Consider the following 21,607-nt stretch of genomic DNA (forward strand, 5'->3'; position numbering starts at 1 on the left):
TTTCAAGCACGGGAAATATGAATTTTCAATACCACTACTAAGGACACTTACAACTATAGGATAAAAAGACTGTCTTAAGTGCTTATCTTTATATGGGATTCACAAATTGTATATGCAATTTTGTAGTGTGTGAAACCACCCTGTTTACAGACCCTACTGGGGTGATTAATAGTTAGCGCTGAGTGTGATTGACCTGTGTGCCATTCGGCCACTGAAGGCTAATTACACTTTGTGAATATTGTAAAGCAGGATGGAAGATCGGTCCTTGGGACAACATATCCTCCCTGAGAGGAAGCTGCCAAGGAACGTCGGCGACCAGCCGCACCAGATTGGCGTTCCAAGCCCAGGGAGGCAAGTCCAGAGCCACTAATGACAGGAATACCTTCTGCCTCGATCCTGCGTAGATGTCTGGACAGAAGCTTGAGAGGAGAGAAGGCATAAATCAGACGATACTGACCCCAGGGAGCCACCAGCGCGTCTGTGGCCTCCGCCAGAGGATCCCTTGACCGGGTCACAAACCTCTGCACCTTTCTGTTGATCCGAGACGCCGACGGTAGTGCCCCACCGGAGACACAGCTGATAAAACAGCTGATGAAACTACTCCAGATGGAGGGATCACTCCCCGTGGTCCAACACCTGCTGACTGAGGTAATCCACCTGCCAATTTTCCACCCTGGGAATGTGTACAGCGGAGAGGGCTGAAACAAGCCTTTCTGCCCACCTTAGAATACCGGCTACCTCCAGAGCCACCAGGACACTTTGTGTGCCCCCTTGGTTATTGACATAAGCCACCGCCGTGTCATTGTCCGATTGAATGAGCACAGAACAACCCTGAAGACGATCGGTCCGTCCAATGATCCAGACACAGTCTGATCGCTTGAAGTTCCAAGACATTGATCGGGAGTTTGGGCTCTTCCAGTGCCCAGATTCCCTGAGCAGAATGCTTGCCGAGGATGCCTCCCCAGCCAGACAGGCTGGCATCCGTGATGACCACTGTCCAATACAAGGGGAGGAAGGATTTTCCCAGCCGAAGCAAGAACAAAGCCACCATATCAGGGACTCCTTTGTGCCCTGACTCAGCCTGATCTGATTGTCCAGAGACCGAGGAGTCTCATCCCCTTTGGTCAGAATTTCCCTTTGCAGGGACCTCACATTAAACTCTGCAAACGGGGCCGTCTCAAAGCTAGATACCATCAGGCCCAGCACCCGCATGCAAGTCGGGAGGGATGACCATTGTTGGACAGGAGGCGAATTGCAGCCTGCAATTTCTGGAGATTGTCCAGAGGAAGCAGCACTCTGGCTAACGCCGAGACTAGAGTCAGGCACAGATAGGCCAGCTTTGTGGACAGAACCAGAGCAGACATCTGAAAATTCAGAATCAAGCCAAACTCTGGCAGAGTATGGATTGTGATCTCCGGGTTCCCCACGAGAACAGAGGGAGACTCCGCTAACAGGAGATCGTCCAAGTAGCCAAGTACCGCGATCCCTCATTGGCGTACCAAAGCTAGCACCGGGGCTAACACTTTTGTCAAGACCAGAGGAGCAGATGCGAGACCAAAGGGTAATGCCACAAACTGATAATGCTCCTCTCCCACAACAAAGCGGAGAAAACACTGGTGACTGGCACATATTGGAATGTGAAGTTATCCTTGACATCAATAGGAGGTGAGGAAATCCCCCTGATGCAGGGATGCCACCACCATTCGAATGGACTCCATTCTGAACTTCTGTACCCGCACAAAGCAGTTTAGCGCCTTGAGGTCATGCCTTCCTTCCTGGAAACAGGTTTGAGTAAAAACTCTGAAAACAGTCTGGAGGTCAGAGCCGGGATAATCACCAGTATCGCCGACGGCGCAGCCCCCCCCCCCCCCCATTGCCAGTTAGCGCCCTGCCCCCATCTCAGGAAAGTGGCTAGACCACCCAAACAGCCCCAGCATGGAGGTGGAGGCAGGATGAGGGACTTGGCAGGGGGGGGCTGCCTGCTGGAAGGAGGGGAACCTGGGGGTCCGACTGTCCCAAGGAGGGGTTCACATCCACCCCAAAACCCTCCAGGGGGAGGACGACGACAGCTACTCACCATACTAGGCACCAGGCGGGCACCGCTCCAGACAGAACCCCCCTCTATCGAAATGGAGGGGGCTGTCGGCCAGGAGGAACACTGCGACTCGGGCTGAGACCCGGTCGTATGCGACCTCGCGAGGCGTTTAACACAGGCCAGTCCCTGTCCAGTGGGGCTATGTCGCGGCCGACCTAGCGTGGAGCTGAGGACTGCGCACGCTTGCTGGCCAGACTGGGGTGACCACTGGATCTAGATTAACCAGCCCGTCACTTAGTCCGGCAGTTGATTGTAGATCTCACAGGAAAAAATTCAGGAGGAAAAAAAATTTCTATCAAACAAATTTTGCCAGGACCAAAGACCCCAGCAAGGAAATGGGTCCTTACTCCTGACTAGGCAGAAAAAAAAACTGAGTGGCTATAGCACAGAGAGGGAGTATACCCCCTGGGACTGCCCATGGGTGTAGCAAGAATTATTTTCTGCCTAGTGGCCTACTCCAATAGGGGGCAGTATACCCCAATGGTAATAAATATCAGGAGCTGCGCCCGTCAATGAACGAAAGAGAAATAGTGCTTATTCCAAACAGTTAAATGCTAACTTTCAGCAAAAAAAATAGTTACGTAAACACTGTGATAATTATTTTATTAATTTGCTTATTTAGCACTGCACTTTTTTATACATCTTTAAAGCGGTTGTATACTCAGAAAAAAAAACCCTGCAGGAGAAAGGCATAATGAGCTAGTATGTATCGAATACTAGCTCATTATGAAATACTTACCTTAGAACGAAGCCCCGGCACGGTCGTCTGGACAACACTGAGGGAGGCAACATGCTCCCTCGGCGTCTCTTCCTGGTTCGGCGGCTCTGGCGCTGTGAGTGGCCAGAGCCACGATGACATCACTCCCACGCATGAGCACGGGAGTTTCACTTTCCGGCAAGATCCGACAAGGAACTCTGAAGGTCCGCGGCTGCATGCAGGTTGAATATCTCCTAAACCGTGCAGGTTTAGGAGATATTAATTGTACCTACAGGTAAGCCTCATTATAGGCTTACCTGTAGGTAAAAGTCATATAGCTGAGTATACTACCGCTTTAAAGATTTGATATCACAGATCTTAGTGCAGAGTCTCCCCCTATATACTCTAAATACTGGTTAATGTGTCAATGTGGGCAGAATCCGATAATCTGCTGTAAAGGAAATGGGCACAATTGAACTCTCAGAGCTTGTTACAAAAATCAAAAGTTCAGCTATTAAACAAAGCAGATTGAGCTCACTTTATTTCTTACCAAGCTGGAAGACAGCCATTACCTAACCCTTATCCTCCCCAGCCTCACTGTCCATGGTCCCTACCCTTTCATTTACTGGATTTGAGTTTTTTCAATCATGGAGGCACAGCACCGCATCACACACGTGGGCTTTATCTCAGCTTCCTGTTTTTCAGAAAGCCATTGACTGTACCCTGCTGTCTGCCTGACCCCCCCCCACTATCCATAATCTTCCTGCATTGCATAGAGAAGCACAAAGATCTGATGATTTCACTTTGTCTAAAATAAGATATACAGTGCAGAAGTATTCACCCCCCCTTGGCATTTTTCGTGTTTTGATACCTCACGACCTGAAATTAACATGGATTGTTTTAAGGATTTGCATCATTTAATTTACAGAAACATTGTGAACAGCAATGTTTAAGTCTGACCACAGATTTTCTATTGAATGGAGGTCTGGGCTTTGACTAGGCCATTCCAACACATTTACATGTTTCCCCTTCAACCAATCAAGTGTTGCTTTATCAGTGTGTTTGGAGTCATTGTCCTGCTGGAAGGTGAACCTCCGTCTTAGCCTAAAATCACGCACAGAGTGGTACAGGTTTTTCTCAAAAATATCCCTGACCAGTTTCCCACTCCCGGCTGCTGAAGGTGATGGTGTTCTTTGGGTGATGTGATTTGTTGGGTTTGCTCCAGACATAGCGTTTTCTTTGATGGCCGAAAAGTTAAATTTTAGTCTCATCAGACCAGAGCACCTTCCTCCATACATTTTGGGAGTCTCCCAAATGCCTTTTCGCAAACTCAAAACGTGCCATTTTGTTTTTGCTGAAAGTAATGGCTTTCTTCTGGCCACTCTGCCATAAAGCCCAACTCTATGGAGCATACGGCTTATTGTCGTCCTATGTATCGATATTCCAGGCTCTGCTGAGGAACTCTGCAGCTCCTCCAGGGTTACCTTAGGTCTCTGTGCTGCCTCTCTGATTAATGCCCTCTTTGCCCGGTCTGAGTTTTGGTGGGCGGCCATCTCTTGGCAGGTTTGCTGTTGTGCCATGTGCTTTCCATTTGGTTATAATAGATTTGATGGTGCTCCTGGGGATCATCAAAGATTTGAATATTTCTGTATAACCCAACCCTGGCTTGTACTTCTCAACAACATTGTCCCTTACTTGTTTGGAGAATTCTTTGGTCTTCATGGCAGTGTTTGGTTAGTGGTGCCTCTTGCTTAGGTGTTGCAGCCTCTGGGGCCTTTCAAAAAAGGTGTGTATATTTAATGACAGATCATGTGACACTTAGATTGTAGATTGCACACAGGTGGACATCATTTCACTAATTATGCGACTTCTGAAGGGAATTGGTTGAACCAGAGCTTTTTATGGGCTTCATAACAAAGGGGGTGAAATACATACGCACATGCCAATTTTCTGTTTTCTACTTCTAAAAAAAAGGTTTTTAGGTATAGATTTTTCTCATTACACTTCACCAACTTAACTATTGTGTTCTGATCCATCAAATACAATTGAGATGAACAAAACATTGAACTTAAAGCTGTAATGTAACAAAATAGGTAAAAAGTCAATGAATACTTTTGCAAGGCACTGTAGAAGGCTACAGATAGGTTCCATATAATAATTGAATCAGCATGTTGTTGGGATAGGGGTGGGTAGCAATCAGGGAAAGCAAAACATAAGCACAATCTCTACATACAATTCGAGCAGAGGACGACACTTGAGATAACTAAAAAAAAGATACCTTTTCATGCACTGACAAAATTGTTGACTTTTTAACAACTGCATTCATGATGGTTCACGTCAGTTTGACACAATTTATAATTTTTACCTCTAGTGCCATCGTGAGTCTTGCTACGTTTATGCTTCAACCCTTCTACTGCGGATACAGATTGGCTCCTTGGCATCTTATTGCCTCTTCTTGTGGGTGATCGGTTCTCTTGAACAAATAAATTCCTTCTAGCTTTTGTGGCTTTTAAAAAAAGAAACTTATTATAGTCATGTCAGATTTTGTGAGAGCCTGGCCAAAATACTCTCAATGTTAACATTCCTAAGTCCTTATTTTCAAGACACGCAGCAAAGACTGCTCTTGGAGATATGGCAAAAGAGATTCTGACACTACTGTAGCCCCTTCCATCTCACACATTGGACGGCAATAAAATGGCCACTGAGCCCTTTTCTTTCACGACAACTAAAGATATTATCACTTCAGTTGTCCTCATAGCAGCAGCCCATTTGTTGAAGCCCATGTCCTGGAAAGAAATCAGGAGGTAGTAATGTAGAACATTGGGAGCATTTTGGTTAGGCTTCATGGTTGACAGAAAAGACTTGACCAAGTATGGCATTTACAGTAAATATTTTTAGATAAAATCCTTTTCTTTGACTCTATGAGGGACACCGGTTTCACCACTCCGTTTATGATTACTCTCTTGCTATTGCTGATGAAAAAACAGAGACATGCTTGTAGTAGGAAGGGATATTCTTGGTCAGGCATACAGGTTTTTGTGTTTGCAATCCTCCTGTAGGCTGCAGTACAACTCAAATTTTGAACTCTCCCTTTGTCCATCAATGGCCTCCAAGAAGAGGATTTTATGGCGAGTACAAAAACCTTATTATAGCTATTAACGATTATATTTAGTCAGAAGAGATGCAATAGCCACATCTTTATGTGATAATATGTGCTAAAGTAGTACATGCTTTGAATTGCCTCCACCACTACCCTTGCTCAGTACTGTCTGGTGAAGCTATATCGCTTAAGTGGTGTCCAAGAACAACACATTTTTGAATGAGAGTTCTGGATACAGTATTAAACATATGTGACTTCTGCTGTGCAGCAATAAATTTAAGGCAAGCTTAACCGCTTGCTGACCACCAACAGTAATATTACTGCGGCAGTGCGGCTCCCCTGTGTCCAGTAACTTAGCACTACGTGACTGGAGTGCATGTGATTCCGGTGGCGCTGTCTAAACACAGCAGGAGGCGATTGCCGCCTTCCTCCCGCGATCGTCCGGGAAACGGAGAGAAGACCCGACTGCTTATGTAAACAAAGCAGGCGAATCTTCTGGGAGACAGGCAGCGACAGATCAGCAGTTTCAGCCAAGTTGAAACTGCGATCTGTCTGTGCCTGTCACAGAACCCCCCCCCCCCACACACAGTTAGTAAGCAAATAGGAATACATTAACCCCTTTGATCACCAACAGGGTTAAACCCTTCCCTGCCAATGGCATTATTACAGTAACAGTGCATATTTTATAGCACTGATTACTGTAGTAATGTCACTGGTACCCCCAAAAGTGTCAAATGTCAGTTAGGGTTCTGATCTGTCCGCCGCAATCCTGCAGATCGCCGCCATTACTAGTAAAAAAAGAAAAAATAATAATAATAAGACAAATCTTTCCCGTACTTCGTAGACGCGATACCTTTTGCGCAAACCAATCAAAATACGCTTATTGTGATTTTTTTACCAAAAATATGTAGGAGAAAACAAATTGGCCTAAAAATGTTAACACAATTTTGATTTTTACATTTTTTTGGGGAATGTCCTATAGAAGAATGTGAAAAATATTGTTTTTGTTTATAGCGCAAAAAAAGAAAAAAAAAATTAAAAAGAAAAAGTAAAAATCGCGCAGGTGATCAAATAACACCAAATGAAAGCTCTATTTGTGAAGAAAAAAGGACGGAAATTTAATTTGGGTACAGCGTCGCACAACCGCACAATTGTCCGTTTAACAATTAATGTAACTAAGTTCTGGTAGAGCTGCACAATTAATCGTTAAATAAATTGCAATCTCAATTCGCCCCCTCCTATATGATCATAAAATGGCATGTCCTTGATTCATACAGAGCTGTTCTCTGCTCACGCACAGCTGTCAAAAAAAAAAAAAAAAAAAAAGAGCCCCCTGAAAATGTTTAACATTGTTAAGGCTGCTAGATAACTATAAACACAATGTTTTACAATGTATCATTTTGTTCTTTTAGATCAAAGGAATGAACCGTCTATGAGGGCAGTTTAACCTCTAAGGCCCCGTTCACACTGGGGCGAGGCTACTTGCCGGGGCGACCTCATAGGTCGCGGCGCGCTGCTCGCACCGCGACCTCGGAGCGGCCGGCACGGACTTCATAACATTAAAGTCTATGCAGGTCGCTCCGGGTCGCCCCAAAGAAGCTCCGGACCCTTTTTCTAAATCGGAGCGACTTGTGTCGCTCCTATTAGAACGGGTCCGCAGCTTCTCTATGGAAGGCGACCTACGGCGACCTGGTCGCCCCAGTGTGAAGACTAAGCCTTTTTCTGACACTTGTTGCTTACAAGTTAAACTCAGTATTTTTTTTTTTGCTAGAAAATTAACTTAGAACCCCCAAACATTATATATTATATATATATATTTTTAGCAGAGACCCTCGAGAACAAAATGGTGATCATTGCAATCTTTTATGTCCCGCTGTTTTAGCGCATAAGTCTTTCAAACACAGTTTTTTTGGGGAAAAAAATGCACTTTAATGAATTAAAATAATAAAATAAAACAAACAGTAAAGTTAGCCCAATTTTTTTTGTATAATGTAAAAGATGTTACGCTGAGAATCGTGATCTTTATTCTAAGCAAAAAAATTGTGATTCTCATTTTATCCAGAATCGTGCAGCTCTAATTACTGGTTTCTCATATTGTCTTCTGTAAATATTTTGAGTAGAGCAATGGATTTATTCGTCAATTATCAAACTTTTTATGCATCGACAAAGAATATGTAATATATGAGCCATAGGCATTAAAGAAGCGTATGAGGCTTTTAAAGCATATTAGCAAGGAACACCATACCTTCAGCTTCTTTATGTGGCTGAGCTGGTAGTGGTAACTTTAGCTTCTCCACCATTATAACAGGATTAAGATTAATGGTCTCCTAAAATGAAGCAAAAAAGTGTCAGGGTTTAAAAACAGGCCACAATATGGAACGATGGATGGATCACAGACTGAGGAACAGTATGGCAGGGCAGAAAAGATTATTATAATATATATTATACACATATAAACATACACAATAATACAGTGAGGCTGCGCTGAGCTGAAGTGGAAAAAATAGATCTAATAAAGTGCCAGCATGCTGATAATTAGATGTAGAATATTAAAATAATAAAATGATAATGTGCTAGTATCAAATGCAGTAGATGAGCAAATATAATCTGAAGTGAAAAAAATGGGTCTAATAAGATGCCAGCGTGCTGGTAATTCGATACAAAATATAAAATAGTAATGTGTTAGTAAATATACCAAATGCAGTAGATGAGCAAATGTTCAACAGAAAAGGAATTCCACAGACTGTGTGAAAATAAATGTGACTTCCAAAATATTGCTAGTAAATAAAAAATGCAATTTGGCCAATTTGCTCATCTACTGCATTTGATACTAGCACATTATTTTAATATTCTACATCTAATTATCAGTACACTGGCACTTTTTTTAGATGTAGAATATTAAAATAAAATGATAATGTGCTAGTATCAATCAAATACAGTAGATGAGCAAATTGGCCGAATTGCATTTTTTATTTACTAGCAATATTTTGGAAATCCCATTTATTTTCACAGTCTGTGGAATTCCTTTTCTTTTGAACATTTGCTCATCAACTGCATTTGGTATATTTACTAGCACATTACTATTTTATATTTTGTATCCAACTACCAGCACGCTGGCACCTTATTAGACCAATTTTTTTTACTTCAGATTATATTTGCTCATCTATTGCATTTGATACTAGCACATTATCATTTTAATATTCTACATCTAATTATAGGCAGGCTGGCCCTTTTTTAGATCTATTTTTTCCACTTTAGATCAGCGCAGCCTCACTCTGTATTGTTATTTATCTTTTCAGTTTTGGTAAGGCTTACCGGCGGTTGCAGCTAATAATAAATATATATATATATATATATATATATATATATATATATATATATATATATATATATATATATATATATATATATATATATATTAGTGGTCCCCTTTTTTCCAGATAGCGCAGGGGCTTATACCTTTCTATAAACAAACACACACACACACTGAATAACAAAGGCAAAAAAAAAAGGTTTTGCAGAACTGAGAATAAGGCTAAGAATACATTAATGAAGAAGAACTCCAGGATGCCATCAAAAATCAACTATTGGTACATATACAGTCCCCAAATACAGCTATAAACAATGGTGGTTAATACATATATTACTTAGTTAATTGTTACCCCAACATTTCATATTCCTGATATGTGCCCGCTGTACCATGTACTTGTATGAGAAAGTATCCTGTTCTCTTTGTATTCCTTCCTTTGTATGAAATCCCTGGTGTTCCTGCCAGTCCCTCTGCTCTCCTATATATAAACCTCATAGGCAGCAGGGACAGACCAGGAGTCCCTTGGGCTGTGATTCTAACGAAACAAAAACTGTGTCCTACCCTTGTCTTTATAAAACAATATTATTCCCAAATTACAAATCTCAATATGCTGAGCTAACATAGCATAGTGTATTCGCAGAGGTTAGGAATAAGTGTGATTTTATCGGTCACTGGCTGACATCCAGGGCTGGAGCGAGGCTTTCTTCTCAAAATGGGCTGGAAACCCAAGTACTGTAATAGAAGAGGGGAGAGAAAGAGGCGCCAAGCCACCACAGAATGGTCTGAGCTATGCTATAACTAAGCACCAAGATAGGTGTGAAACACGTTAGCTTTTACTTCCATGTGCTGTATGGATTGTCGCGTTTACATATTTGGAACCATTAAAGGCGATTAAAGCAGTGTGTGGCCGTCCAGACGACTTCTTCCTACATGTTTCTAATGCACGCAGGGCCAGCACCTGTTTTTATGTGCAGACACAGCTGACCAATAGGGGAGTAGTCTTCCTTGAGTGGTACACCACTTACCACAGCACGGTTTATTGTTAAAACACAAAATACAAATAAATACGCTCACAATGGTTAACAGCTCTCCCTCTCTGTGGCGTCCACCGGCAGGGACTATCCAGAAGCACTGCCTCGGCGGTCTCATTAACCAGTGGTTTTCCTTGGACTTTGTGAAAGATCACACCCTGCACTAAACTGCCTGTTACCCAAGACTCCATTATGGAGTGTATTTTAAAAAGAAACCGTGCTAAACCATTGGCAGCTTGGCGCCACTCTTTCCCTCTCCTCTATTTGTGATTCTAATGATGCTGCATCAGTGGGCGGTACAGACTGGGAGTCTTCAACTCCTAGGTCCATCCACTACAGCAAGTGGGGACAGAATTGAGCCACAGCTCACTGTAAAGAGCTACAGGAGGCCAGCTACAAGACTGGTGGCCGTAGGAATGCATGGCATAGAGGCCACAGGTCTTACAAACTGATATAGGCAAGGAAGCCTAGGATTTAAATAATGCACATCTATTTTTTCAAAGAATATGGAGGGGAAACCAATAGGACAACGTACTGGCTGAAAGTATGAAACCACTAGCAATTACACAGAAAAGTTTCTGCTCTGAGTTTAGCTTTACATTTTTCCTTCGATTGACCAAGGAGGAATACAATGTCTAAAATGATCAATTAAGGTACCAAAATTGTAAATATTCTAGAATCAATGTGATCATGTTAAAGGCCTCATGCACACAGGACAATTTTTGAAGATGCTTCTAGGGGAGTCAGACATTTTTTCTGCCTTTAAACTTCCCTGCATATTACTCTATGTTTAAATGCACACAGATTTTTTTTGCTGCATTTAGTGACAGGGGCTTTTCAAGGCAGAAAAAAATCCCCTCTGCCAGTGAGTCCAGGAGCAGCAGGTGTTAAGGCAGAAAAAATGCTAAACGTGTTTCCAAGTTGCAGGCATTTTTTTCTGCCAAAACGCTGCTGCCAGGAGGAAAGACTTCTAAGGGAGCTTCCAAAACATCTTGTGTGAATAAGGCCTAAGAGTTTGTCCAAAACCATAAAAAAGCATTTAAATAAGATAATGTGTATATAATACAGTGCACAAAGCTTACAATTAAGTTGTACACTTTAGGTTGTCAACAAAAAGACAAACACCATCAAATGATAGTGAATAGCTTATTTTTCAAAATGTGTTTTTTTCCAAAGCTCAAGCAATGCTTTTCCTGCTCTCTGTCTTGTTTCAAAAAGTAAATCAGAGGCAGCAACAAGAACCCCAACAAATGCACTTCTTTGCCTATACTGTATTCAAGAAAATGCTGCTCCAAAACCTTAACATCCAGTCCTGAAGGAGCCACCAAATCTTACTCCGCTCTCTGCACAGATGTCATGCACTGTATTCAGCAAATTCTCTAAAGGAGAACACATGGTACAAAAAGGGATCAATGTAACAACCCTGGAGGACTGGTGTTGGGTGGCTAATTAGGGGTCATCTACAAAACAATGGTGCAATATTTTACAATTTTATTTTTTAATTTTCTGCATTGTTTCACAAGTTTTTATTCTCCCACTATTGTCCTATCAGGATGAAGGACCCCTGGCCCTCTTGTCTGTACAGTGCTGATTGGCCCTGTGCTCAGTATATACACTCTCCCAAGAAAAAAAAAAAAAAAGCTTTCTACCAATACAAACCAAACTGAGCATGTGCAGCGAGTCCCCTGGCTCTGTAAAGATCATCAGGGTTTATATTTGAGTAAGGAGATGATCAGAGAAGACAGGATCGAACAGCCTTTTCTCTGATGTTCATTGACGGACAAAGCTTCAGATCTTAATAACCGTTGGGGTTATATTGCCCCCTACAGGAGTAGGACACTAGACAGAAAAAAAAAAAAAAAAAAAGTCTGGCTACGCTCATGGGCAGTCCCAGGGCGTATACTCCCTCTCTGCTATAGGCACTCAGTTTAGTTACAAGCAATGTCAGAAGAATTACAACTCCACAGAGGGGTGGGTGCTGTGTCCGTAAGACAAAAATCGGATTTTTGTAAGATCTTACCGTAAAATCCTTTTCTCTTAGCTCATTGACAGACGTAGTCCTCTTTGATTCACATCAATTGGGTTATGTTGTCTCCGCAGGAGTAGGACTAGGCAGAAAGACAAAACGTTCTGGCTCCACCTTAGGGGCAGTCCCAGAGGGTATATCCTCCCTCTCTCTGCTACAGGAAATCAGTTCTGTTGTAAAGCAGTAACAGAGAATTTAACCCAACCCAACTCAATGATAGAGGGGCGGGTACTACGTCTGTCAATGAGCTAAGAGAAAAGGATTTTACGGTAAGATCTTACAAAAATCCGATTTTCTCTGTCGCTCATTGACAGACGTAGTCCTCTTTGATTCACATCAATTGGGACATCCAGAAGCAGTGCCACAAATGAGGGGTGGGATTGACAGAAATCAAAATCCAATCTAGAAGGCCCAACCGGTGCCAACTAGAAGTTTTAAAGGCTCATTATAAACAAAGAATGAGACTCAAATAAAAATTTCCAACGGAAAAAAACCCTCGAGGTAGACCACTGGTCTCCTCAAATTGCGGCCTGCAAAACCTTGCGGCCAAACGAGGCATCCAACGATGCCATTACATCAACTTTATAATGTTTTGTAAAGGTATGCACCGACGACCAGGTAGCCGCCTTGCACACCTGGACCACTGACGCCTGATGGCGAAAGGCCCATGACGCACTAAGTGCCCGAGTGGAGTGCGCCTTAACAGGGAACGGGGGCTCCCGACCCTTAATAGAATAAGCCTGTACCACCGTCTGTCTGATCCATTTGGAAATAGTCGCGGCAGATGCAGGCAACCCCTTTTTGGGTCCATCCGGGACCACAAAAAGTGAATCCGTCTTGCGAAACGAGTCTGTCGTTTTCAAGTATACCCTGATCGCCCGGACCACATCCAAGGAGTGTAAAGCAAACTCCCGAGGATGACTGGGCTTAAGACACAGGGAAGGTAATACAATTTCTTCATTCAGATGAAATTCTGAAACCACTTTTGGTAGGAAGGATGGATTCGGACGAAGAACCACCTTATCTCTATGAACCACCAGATATGGGGAACGACAAGATAATGCAGCCAGTTCTGACACCCTGCGTGCAGAAGTGATAGCCACCAAGAAGGCCACCTTCTGGGACAACGTAGGTAGAGGAATCTCCCTAATATCTTTAAAGGGAGGTTTCTGAAGAACCGACAATACTAAATTAAGATCCCAGGGTGGTAACGGCGCGCGCACTGGCGGAGCCAGATGTCGCACCCCCTGGATGAAATTCCGCACCAAGGAATGAGTAGCCAAAGGCTTCTGAAAGAAGATAGCTAATGCTGAGACCTGACCCTTGATAGTGCTCAAGGCCAGTTTCTGCTCAACCCCTTGTTGCAGAAAAGCTAATATTCGACTAACCGAATAAGATCGTGGGTGGAACCCCAGGGGTTCACACCATGCAATGTAGGACTTCCATGTGCGATGATAAATCTTTCTGGAAGTCGCTTTCCTTGCTTTAACTAGAGTAGGAATAACTGAAGCTGACAAACCCTTGTCCTTCAGCACCTGGGTCTCAATAGCCAGGCCGTTAAAGCCAGCGATCGTAAAGCAGGATGGAAGATCGGTCCCTGAGACAGTAGGTCCTCCCTGAGAGGAAGTCTCCACGGGACGTCCGCCACCAGTCTGACCAAGTCGGCGTACCAAGCTCGGCGAGGCCAGTCCGGAGCTACCAGGATTACTGGAATTCCTTCCTCCTCTATCCTGCGAAGAAGTCTTGGCAGTAACCCGAGAGGAGGGAAGGCATACATTAGCTGGTATTGCCCCCACGGGGCGACCAGCGCGTCTGCGGTTTCTGCTAGAGGATCGCGGGAGCGAGCCACAAATCTCTGTACTTTTCTGTTGAATCGTGATGCCAACAGATCCACATCCGGGGTGCCCCAACGTAGGCACAACTGGTGGAAAACTTCTGGATGGAGGGACCATTCCCCCTGATCCAGAGTCTGACGGCTGAGATAATCTGCCTGCCAATTCTCCACCCCCGGAATGAACACCGCTGAGATAGCTGGAACAAACCGTTCCGCCCAGCGAAGAATGCAAGCCACTTCCTTGGCCGCCCGGACACTCTTGGTGCCCCCCTGGTGATTGACATAAGCCACAGCCGTGGCGTTGTCCGACTGGATCCGAACCGGGCTGCCCTGGAGCTGCTCGGTCCAGTGAATCAGACAAAGTCTGATCGCTCTCAGTTCCAATACATTTATCAGTAACCTGGATTCTTCCGGGGACCAAAGTCCCTGAACGGATAACTGACCAAGAATTCCTCCCCATCCGGATAGGCTGGCATCCGTGGTCACTATCGTCCAATATATTGGCAGAAATGACTTTCCCTGGCTGAGCATCAGAGACCGCAGCCACCAGACCAGAGACTCTCTGGTCTGTTTGCTCAATCGGATCCGATAGTCCAGGGATTCCGGATTCCGATTCCATCTGAGAAGAATCTCTTGCTGAAGAATTCGGGTATGGGACTGGGCAAATGGGACTGCTTCGAAGGAAGCCACCATCAACCCCAGAACCCTCATGCAAGTCCGAAGGGAAGACCAGCTGTTGGATAGTAACAACTGGACTGCTGATTGAATCTTCCGGAGTTTCCCTACCGGAAGGAAAACTCTTGTCCTGAATGTGTCTAGAATTAGACCCAGATATTCGAGCCTCTGGGTGGGAACCAGAAATGACTTTTGCTGGTTCACCAGCCACCCGAATTCCTGTAAAGAAATTATAGTAATTTCTATGTTTTGTAGCAGGGTCTGTGGAGACTCTGCATGAAGCAGGAGATAGTCTAGGTAACCTAGAATCGATATGCCTCTTTGGCGCAGTAGTGCCAACATTGGGGCCAACACCTTCGTGAAGACCCGAGGAGCCGTGGCAAGACCGAAAGGTAACGCCACAAACTGATAGTGGTTCTCTTCTACGGAAAAACGTAGAAACCGCTGATGTCCTGCGTAAATGGGAATGTGAAGATAGGCGTCCTTGATGTCTATGGACGCTATAACATCCCCTGAATGCAGGAAGGCTGCTACTGTGCGAATGGATTCCATTTTGAATTTTCTTATGTTGACAAAGGAATTGAGTGCCCTTAAGTCCAGAATTGGACGCACTTTGCCCTCTTTCCTGGGTATTGTAAATAGGTTTGAATAAAACCCTTGAAAACGTTCTGTCCAAGGAACGTGGACTACCACTCCTTGTTGTAGTAAATCCGTGACTGCTCTCCGCAGATCTTCTAAACGATCTGGGGATAGTCGGATATTGGAAGGGAAGAATCGCGCCGGTGGGAGAGATCGAAACTCGATCTTGTACCCTGACCTTATGACTTCGCAAACCCACTTGTCCGGGATTCTGGAGAGCCATGGATCCGGGAACCGGCGAAGACGTCCCCCCACCCCAGTTATGGGTGGGGGCGCACCTTCAGGGTTTAGTAGACTTATCTTCAGGTCTGGAAGGGGCGGGCTTTTGCTTGCCCGAACAACGCCCCCTGAAGCCTCCTGAAGGAGCTTTGGAGGACTTAATTTTTTCACCCGCGGGACGAAAAAATTTTTTGTGAGCAGAAAAAGAAGGCCCTCGTCTTTGACGAGGTCCTTTACCCTTAGCATTTTGCGGTAAAAAGGTGCTCTTTCCTCCCGTGAGATCCTTAATGATCTCATCTAAGTTGGCTCCAAATAAACGCTCTCCTGAAAAGGGGATATTAGCCAATGCTTTTTTGGAACCTTGGTCGGCTAACCAACCTTTTAGCCACAGTGTACGTCTGAGAACCACTGCTGAAACTGATGCTCGCGCCAATAATGGAGTGGCGTCTAACGCCGCATCACACACAAACTGTAACCCCTGTATCATCTGTTCCAACAAATCTGATACCGCCTGAGGGACCTCTTCTAAGTCCCGGCGTAACCATTTGGTCCATTCAGTTACAGTCTGTGAAACCAGCCCAATAGCAATTATTGGTCTGAAAGCTGATCCAATCAAGGAAAACATGGTGCGAGACATAGCTTCTATCTTGCGATCCACCGGATCCTTAAAAGACGGAGCGTCTTCTAATGGAATAACCGTGGCTTTATTCAATCTAGCAATTGGTGAATCCACCACAGGTGGTTCTGTCCATTTCTTAATGAGGGTTTCCTCAAACGGATAACGCCTGTTAATGCGTTTAGAAATAGCAGAAGTGCGTTTTGGCAGACTCCATTCTTCTTTGATCGGATTGCCAAAACATTTGGGCAATGGAAAAACCTTCGCCACTTTGATGCGTTTTTTAGTCCAAAAGGGGATCTCAGTCTCAGCTACTTCCGACGGAAAACCCTGTAATCTTAAGGTTTCTTGAACAGATAAAATTAGCGCGTTTACCAACGCTTCCTCTCGGGCTATGGCTGATGCCGAAACATCCTCCTCACTGTCTGAAGAGACAGTACCCGAGACACCAATCCCAGATGAGGTACCTGCAACTGCAGAAATAGGCTCAGATTCTGAATCCGAAGTTTCAGATAACATGGGGTTAGGCGGGGGTCGCTTCCTTGCGCCCTGTCCCTGACAAGCCACTTCCACCCGGGACACAAAAGGTCTCCATAATAGCTGACAATGATTCAATCGTAAGCGGGGTGCTGGAGGATCCTGCAGACACCGAGGGGATCCGGTGGAGATACACGAGTGGCAGGGTCCATGTTAACCCAGGACACTTTGCCAGAAAAAAACTTTTTTTTTTTTTTTTTTTAATATGTATCCCCCTAGCGCAATAGCGCCCCTCAGTGTACCTGCTTCTTGACCCCCACAGAGAGAGAGAGAGGGACCCTCAAGGCTCACCACCCGATGCAGAGAAGTTTCCTAACAACTGCAGTCAGCGTTTGTCTCTTACAGACTGGGAAGAACTGTGTTCGTTTTCCCGGGTAGAAGGAAGTGGCTCCGCCCCCTGTGTACGCCTTCCGGCGTTCCCAGCTCTCCTCGAGGTTAGCTGGGCTCTTCAAACATGGCCGCCCCCATACGGGAGACAATAGACTCCAAAAAAAAATGGCGGCCGGCGTGACCTGTGGACATTCGTGTACCTGGTCTACAGCAAAATGGCGGCTGATTGCCGAAGTATCGTCTTCCCAGCACATCCACCTGCATACCACGCTAATGGCGGTTTATCGCTCTGCAGGAGGTCCACTACAGTCAAGGTAGGATTATACCTCCTATGTCTGCTGTAATACTGCAGTCTGCTGGGTAGAGTGTTAGCTCCCAAACCAAGTCCGCTTGCCCACCAAACACATGCTGTATTTACAAGGGGGACTTTTAGTGTCAGAAAGATACTGACCATGTATGGAGGGGCCCATATTCCAAAATGCCTCATAACGAGGAAAAGGAAACATTTACTCACCATACCGAACCGACAGGCACCCTCTCTTCACAATACCCTCTCCACCGGGGTGGGGGGTTGTTGACCACTCCGGACGCCTCGACTCTCTGGTTCCTGGCGTCCAAGCGAGACTTAACTCGCAAGGTCAGTCCCTCCAATGGGACTCTGTCGCGGCCGACCCAGCACGGAGCTCTGGTCTGCACGCGCTCGTAGGCAGAACCGGGGTGACCACTGGATCTCAACATCCAGCCTGTCGCCCGGCCCCGCATACTTACTTGAATGTGTCGCGGCCGACCAAGCGCGATGCAATGGTCTGCGCGCGCTCGTAGGCCGGCTGGGGTGACCACAAGTGTCGCCCAGATCCGGCGTAATTTGCTTGAAGATCTCACAGGAAAAAACACTGGAGAAACTACCTAAAAAAAATATTTTTTCTAAAAAAAAATCTTGCCAGGACCAGAGATCCCAGCAAGGAACTTGGGTCCTTACTCCTGACTAGACAGAAAAAAACTGATTTCCTGTAGCAGAGAGAGGGAGGATATACCCTCTGGGACTGCCCCTAGGGTGGAGCCAGAACGTTTTTTCTTTCTGCCTAGTCCTACTCCTGCGGAGACAACATAACCCAATTGATGTGAATCAAAGAGGACTACGTCTGTCAATGAGCGACAGAGAAAATCCCATTTTATCTTTCGTTCACGGACTGACACAGCTTCAGATCTTCATAACCGTTGGGACGTCCCAAAGCAGTGGTAAACATGAGATGTGAGAACAGCAAAAAAATTCCCAAGGCTAAACAGTAGCCAACTGGGCAACAGGAGCCCACCTGAAAAAAAAAAAAAAAAAAAAAAAAACAACAATCCACCCTGGAAGAGGATCAGATCCCCTAGACCGCAGCCTGCAAAACCTTGGTGCCAAAAGAAGTATCCACAGATGCCAACACATCCACTTTATAAAAAATACTGTGAAAGAATGCACCGACGATCAGGTGGCCACCTTGCAAACCTGCGTTTCTGACGCCTGATGACGGAAAGCCCAGGAGGCACAAAGCGCCCGAGTAGAGTGCGCCTTAGAAGGGAAAGGAGGGACCTGATCCTTGATGGAACAGGCCTGAAACACCGACTAGAAATGGTCGCAGAGGAAGCAGACAACCCTTTAAGAGGCCCATCCGTGAGTACAAAGTCTGAATTCCTGAAAGACTCCGTAGCTGCCAGGTACACCCTAATTGCCCGCACCACATCCAAGGCATGCAAGGTAATTTCCTTCGGATGTTTAGGCCTGGGACAAAGGGAAGGCAACACAATGTCTTCATTCAAATGAAAAATCAGAGACAACCTTTGAAAGGAATGATAGACAGGGGCGAAGAACCACCTAATCTCTGTAAGTCACCAGGTAAGGTGAACGACAGGATAACGCCGCCAGTTCTGACACCCTGCGCGCAGAGGTGGCAGCCACCAAAAAGGCCACCTTTTTAAGCAGGGGAATCTCTTCTGGAGGACCGAAAGCACCAAATTGAGGTCCCAAGGCAAAAGGAGCCCACACTGGAGGGACCAAATGTCGGACACCCCAAAGAAAGGTATGCACCAGGGAGTGTGTGGCCAAAAGGTCATTGGAAGAAGACCCCCAAAGCAGACACCTGGCCCTTGATGGTACTTAAGGCCAATTTCTGTTCAAACCCCCCCCTTGAAGAAAGGTCAAGATTCGAGCCACCGAGGATGAGCGAAAATGAACCCCAAGTGAGACTCACACTACACAATGTATGTCTTCCACGTACGATGGTAGATCCTCCTAGAAGTAGATTTCCTAGCTTTTAACAGTATAGGAATCACCGACTCAAAAAAACCCCTATCCTTCAGCACCTGGTGTTCAACAGCCAAGCCATCAAAGCCAGCGACTAAAGCAGGATGGAAGATCGGTCCTTGGGACAGCAGATCCTCCCTAAAAGGAAGCCTCCAAGGAATGACCAGTCACACCAGATCGGCATACCAAGCCTGGCGAGGCTAGTCCAGAGCCACTAAGATGAATGGAAACCCTTCTGCCTCGATCCTGCGTAGAAGTCTTGGCAGAAGCTTGAGAGAATGGAAGGTGTAAATCAGACTATACTGACCTCACGTGGCCACCACCACATCTGTGGCATCCACCAGGGGATCTCTTGACTGAGCCACAAACCTTTGCATCTCTGTTGAGCTGAGACGCCAACAGATCCACCTCGAGGGAGCCCCACCGGAGACACAACAGATGAAACACCTCTGGAAGGGAAGGGACCACTCCCCTTGGCTCAATGCCTGCTGACTGAGGTAATCCGCCTGCCAGTTTTACACCCCAGAAATGTGTATGGCGGAGAGGGCTGGAACTAACCGTTCTGCCCACCTTAGAATGCCGGCTACCTCAAGGACACTTGCGCCCCCTTAGTGATTGACATAAGCAAAGGCCGGCCATTGTCCGATTGAATGTGCACTGATCAACCCTGAAGGACGATCCGTCCAATGGTTCAGACACAGTCTGATCGCTCGGAGTGCCAAGACATTGATCGGTAGTCTGGACTTTTCCAGCATCCAGATCCCCTGAGCTGAATGCCCGCTGAGACCGCCTCCCCAGCCAGACAGGCTGGCATCCATGGTGACCACTGTACAATACAAGGGGAGGAAGGATTTGCCCAGCCGAAGCGCCGGAGATTGTCCAAAGACTGCAAAGTCTTGTCTTATTTGGTCAGAAACTCCCTTTGCAGGGGCCTCGTATGAAGCTCTGCCAACCGGACCGCCTCAAAAAAGGTAGACATCATCAGGCCCGGCACCCACATGAAAGTTTGGAAGAATGACCATCTGTTGGACAGCAGGAAACAAATTACAGCCTGCAACTTTTGGAGTTTGTCCAGAGGAAGGAGCACTCTGGCTAAGGACGAGTCCAGAGTCAGGCCCAGATAGTCAAGCTTTGTGGACGGAACCAGGGCAGACTTCTGAAAATTCTGAAGCCAGCCGAACTCCCGCAGAGTTCATATTGTGGATTGTGTATCTAGTGTCACCATAAGATAGCAATTATGGACACCAACGTGTAACCGTGCCACGTCCTAACTTATAAGGGAACTAAAAAATTTCTATTGCACAAAAAATGGACTTTACTGGCACAACATCATGACGCTATGTTGTAAAAAATAAAATACATTTTTATTTAAAAAAACAGCTTAAAATTATTTTTCACAAACATACATAAAAATGAGCATTGTTATAAAAAGTACTATGCAACAAAATAGACTCAATTGATCATAAGTGAACCCCACCATACCACACCACACGGTACCAACGTGCTGAAAACAACTAGAAACCCTTTACTCTAGACTAGAGTCATACAGTAATACAGGCTTTTCATGGTGTAGTTCCAGTGGCGGCGGTGTATTCACTTGAAACGACAGAATTCTCTACATGTTTCGCGCTATAGCGCTTATTCTAGAGAGTGTCGTTAGTTATAACAGTTAATCACAAGATCAATGAACAATATGTTGCAAAGTACATTAGATCAGGGGTTGACAAATTTGCCTGAAATCTAGGAGCCAGTTTTTTTTTTAAACTAACAACCAAGCTTTATTTAAAAAAAAACTGATACTAAATTTACACATAAATACGACTAGAACCCCGCTCTCCTCTATAGGGCAATCGGATGGAAACAGTCTGTCTGTTTCCATCCGATGCCATCTGATCCGTTCCACAGGATGGATAGAAAATAGAACCACCATCCGTCTGTTTTTGGCAGACAGTATCAGATGGCGGCAGATTACCGCTCCATAGAGGAGACTGAAGGGTCCGATCAGGTCTGCCTGAGAAACTGACAGGCGGACCTGATCAGACAGCCCATGTGAAAGGGGCCTTCGGCTGTGTGGCTGTGGCATGGCAGGGACATGATAAAAATAATAATAATAATAATATATATATATATAATTATTTTTTTCAATAATTGAAAAGAAAAATTATTATTCTTTTTTAAATAATTTAAAAAATAAATAACCACACTCCCTGT

The 21,607-nt window shown here is 45.1% G+C and overlaps 1 protein-coding gene across 1 annotated transcript in view; it reads right to left on the bottom strand.

Annotated features, from left to right (window-relative positions):
• Positions 1–21,607, bottom strand: part of TICRR (TOPBP1 interacting checkpoint and replication regulator) — a 120,256-nt gene that overhangs the window by 55,215 nt on the left and 43,434 nt on the right. Inside the window, exons 14-15 of the mRNA XM_082255118.1 lie at positions 8,138–8,219; positions 5,158–5,298 (exon numbers count right to left, since the gene is read on the bottom strand). Of these exons, the coding sequence (XP_082111244.1) occupies positions 5,158–5,298; positions 8,138–8,219 (223 nt within the window). The remainder of the gene's footprint in view (positions 1–5,157; positions 5,299–8,137; positions 8,220–21,607) is intronic.

Source organism: Pelophylax lessonae, assembly GCF_965119305.1.
Source record: "Pelophylax lessonae genome assembly, chromosome: 4".
NCBI classification, from domain to species: domain Eukaryota; kingdom Metazoa; phylum Chordata; class Amphibia; order Anura; family Ranidae; genus Pelophylax; species Pelophylax lessonae.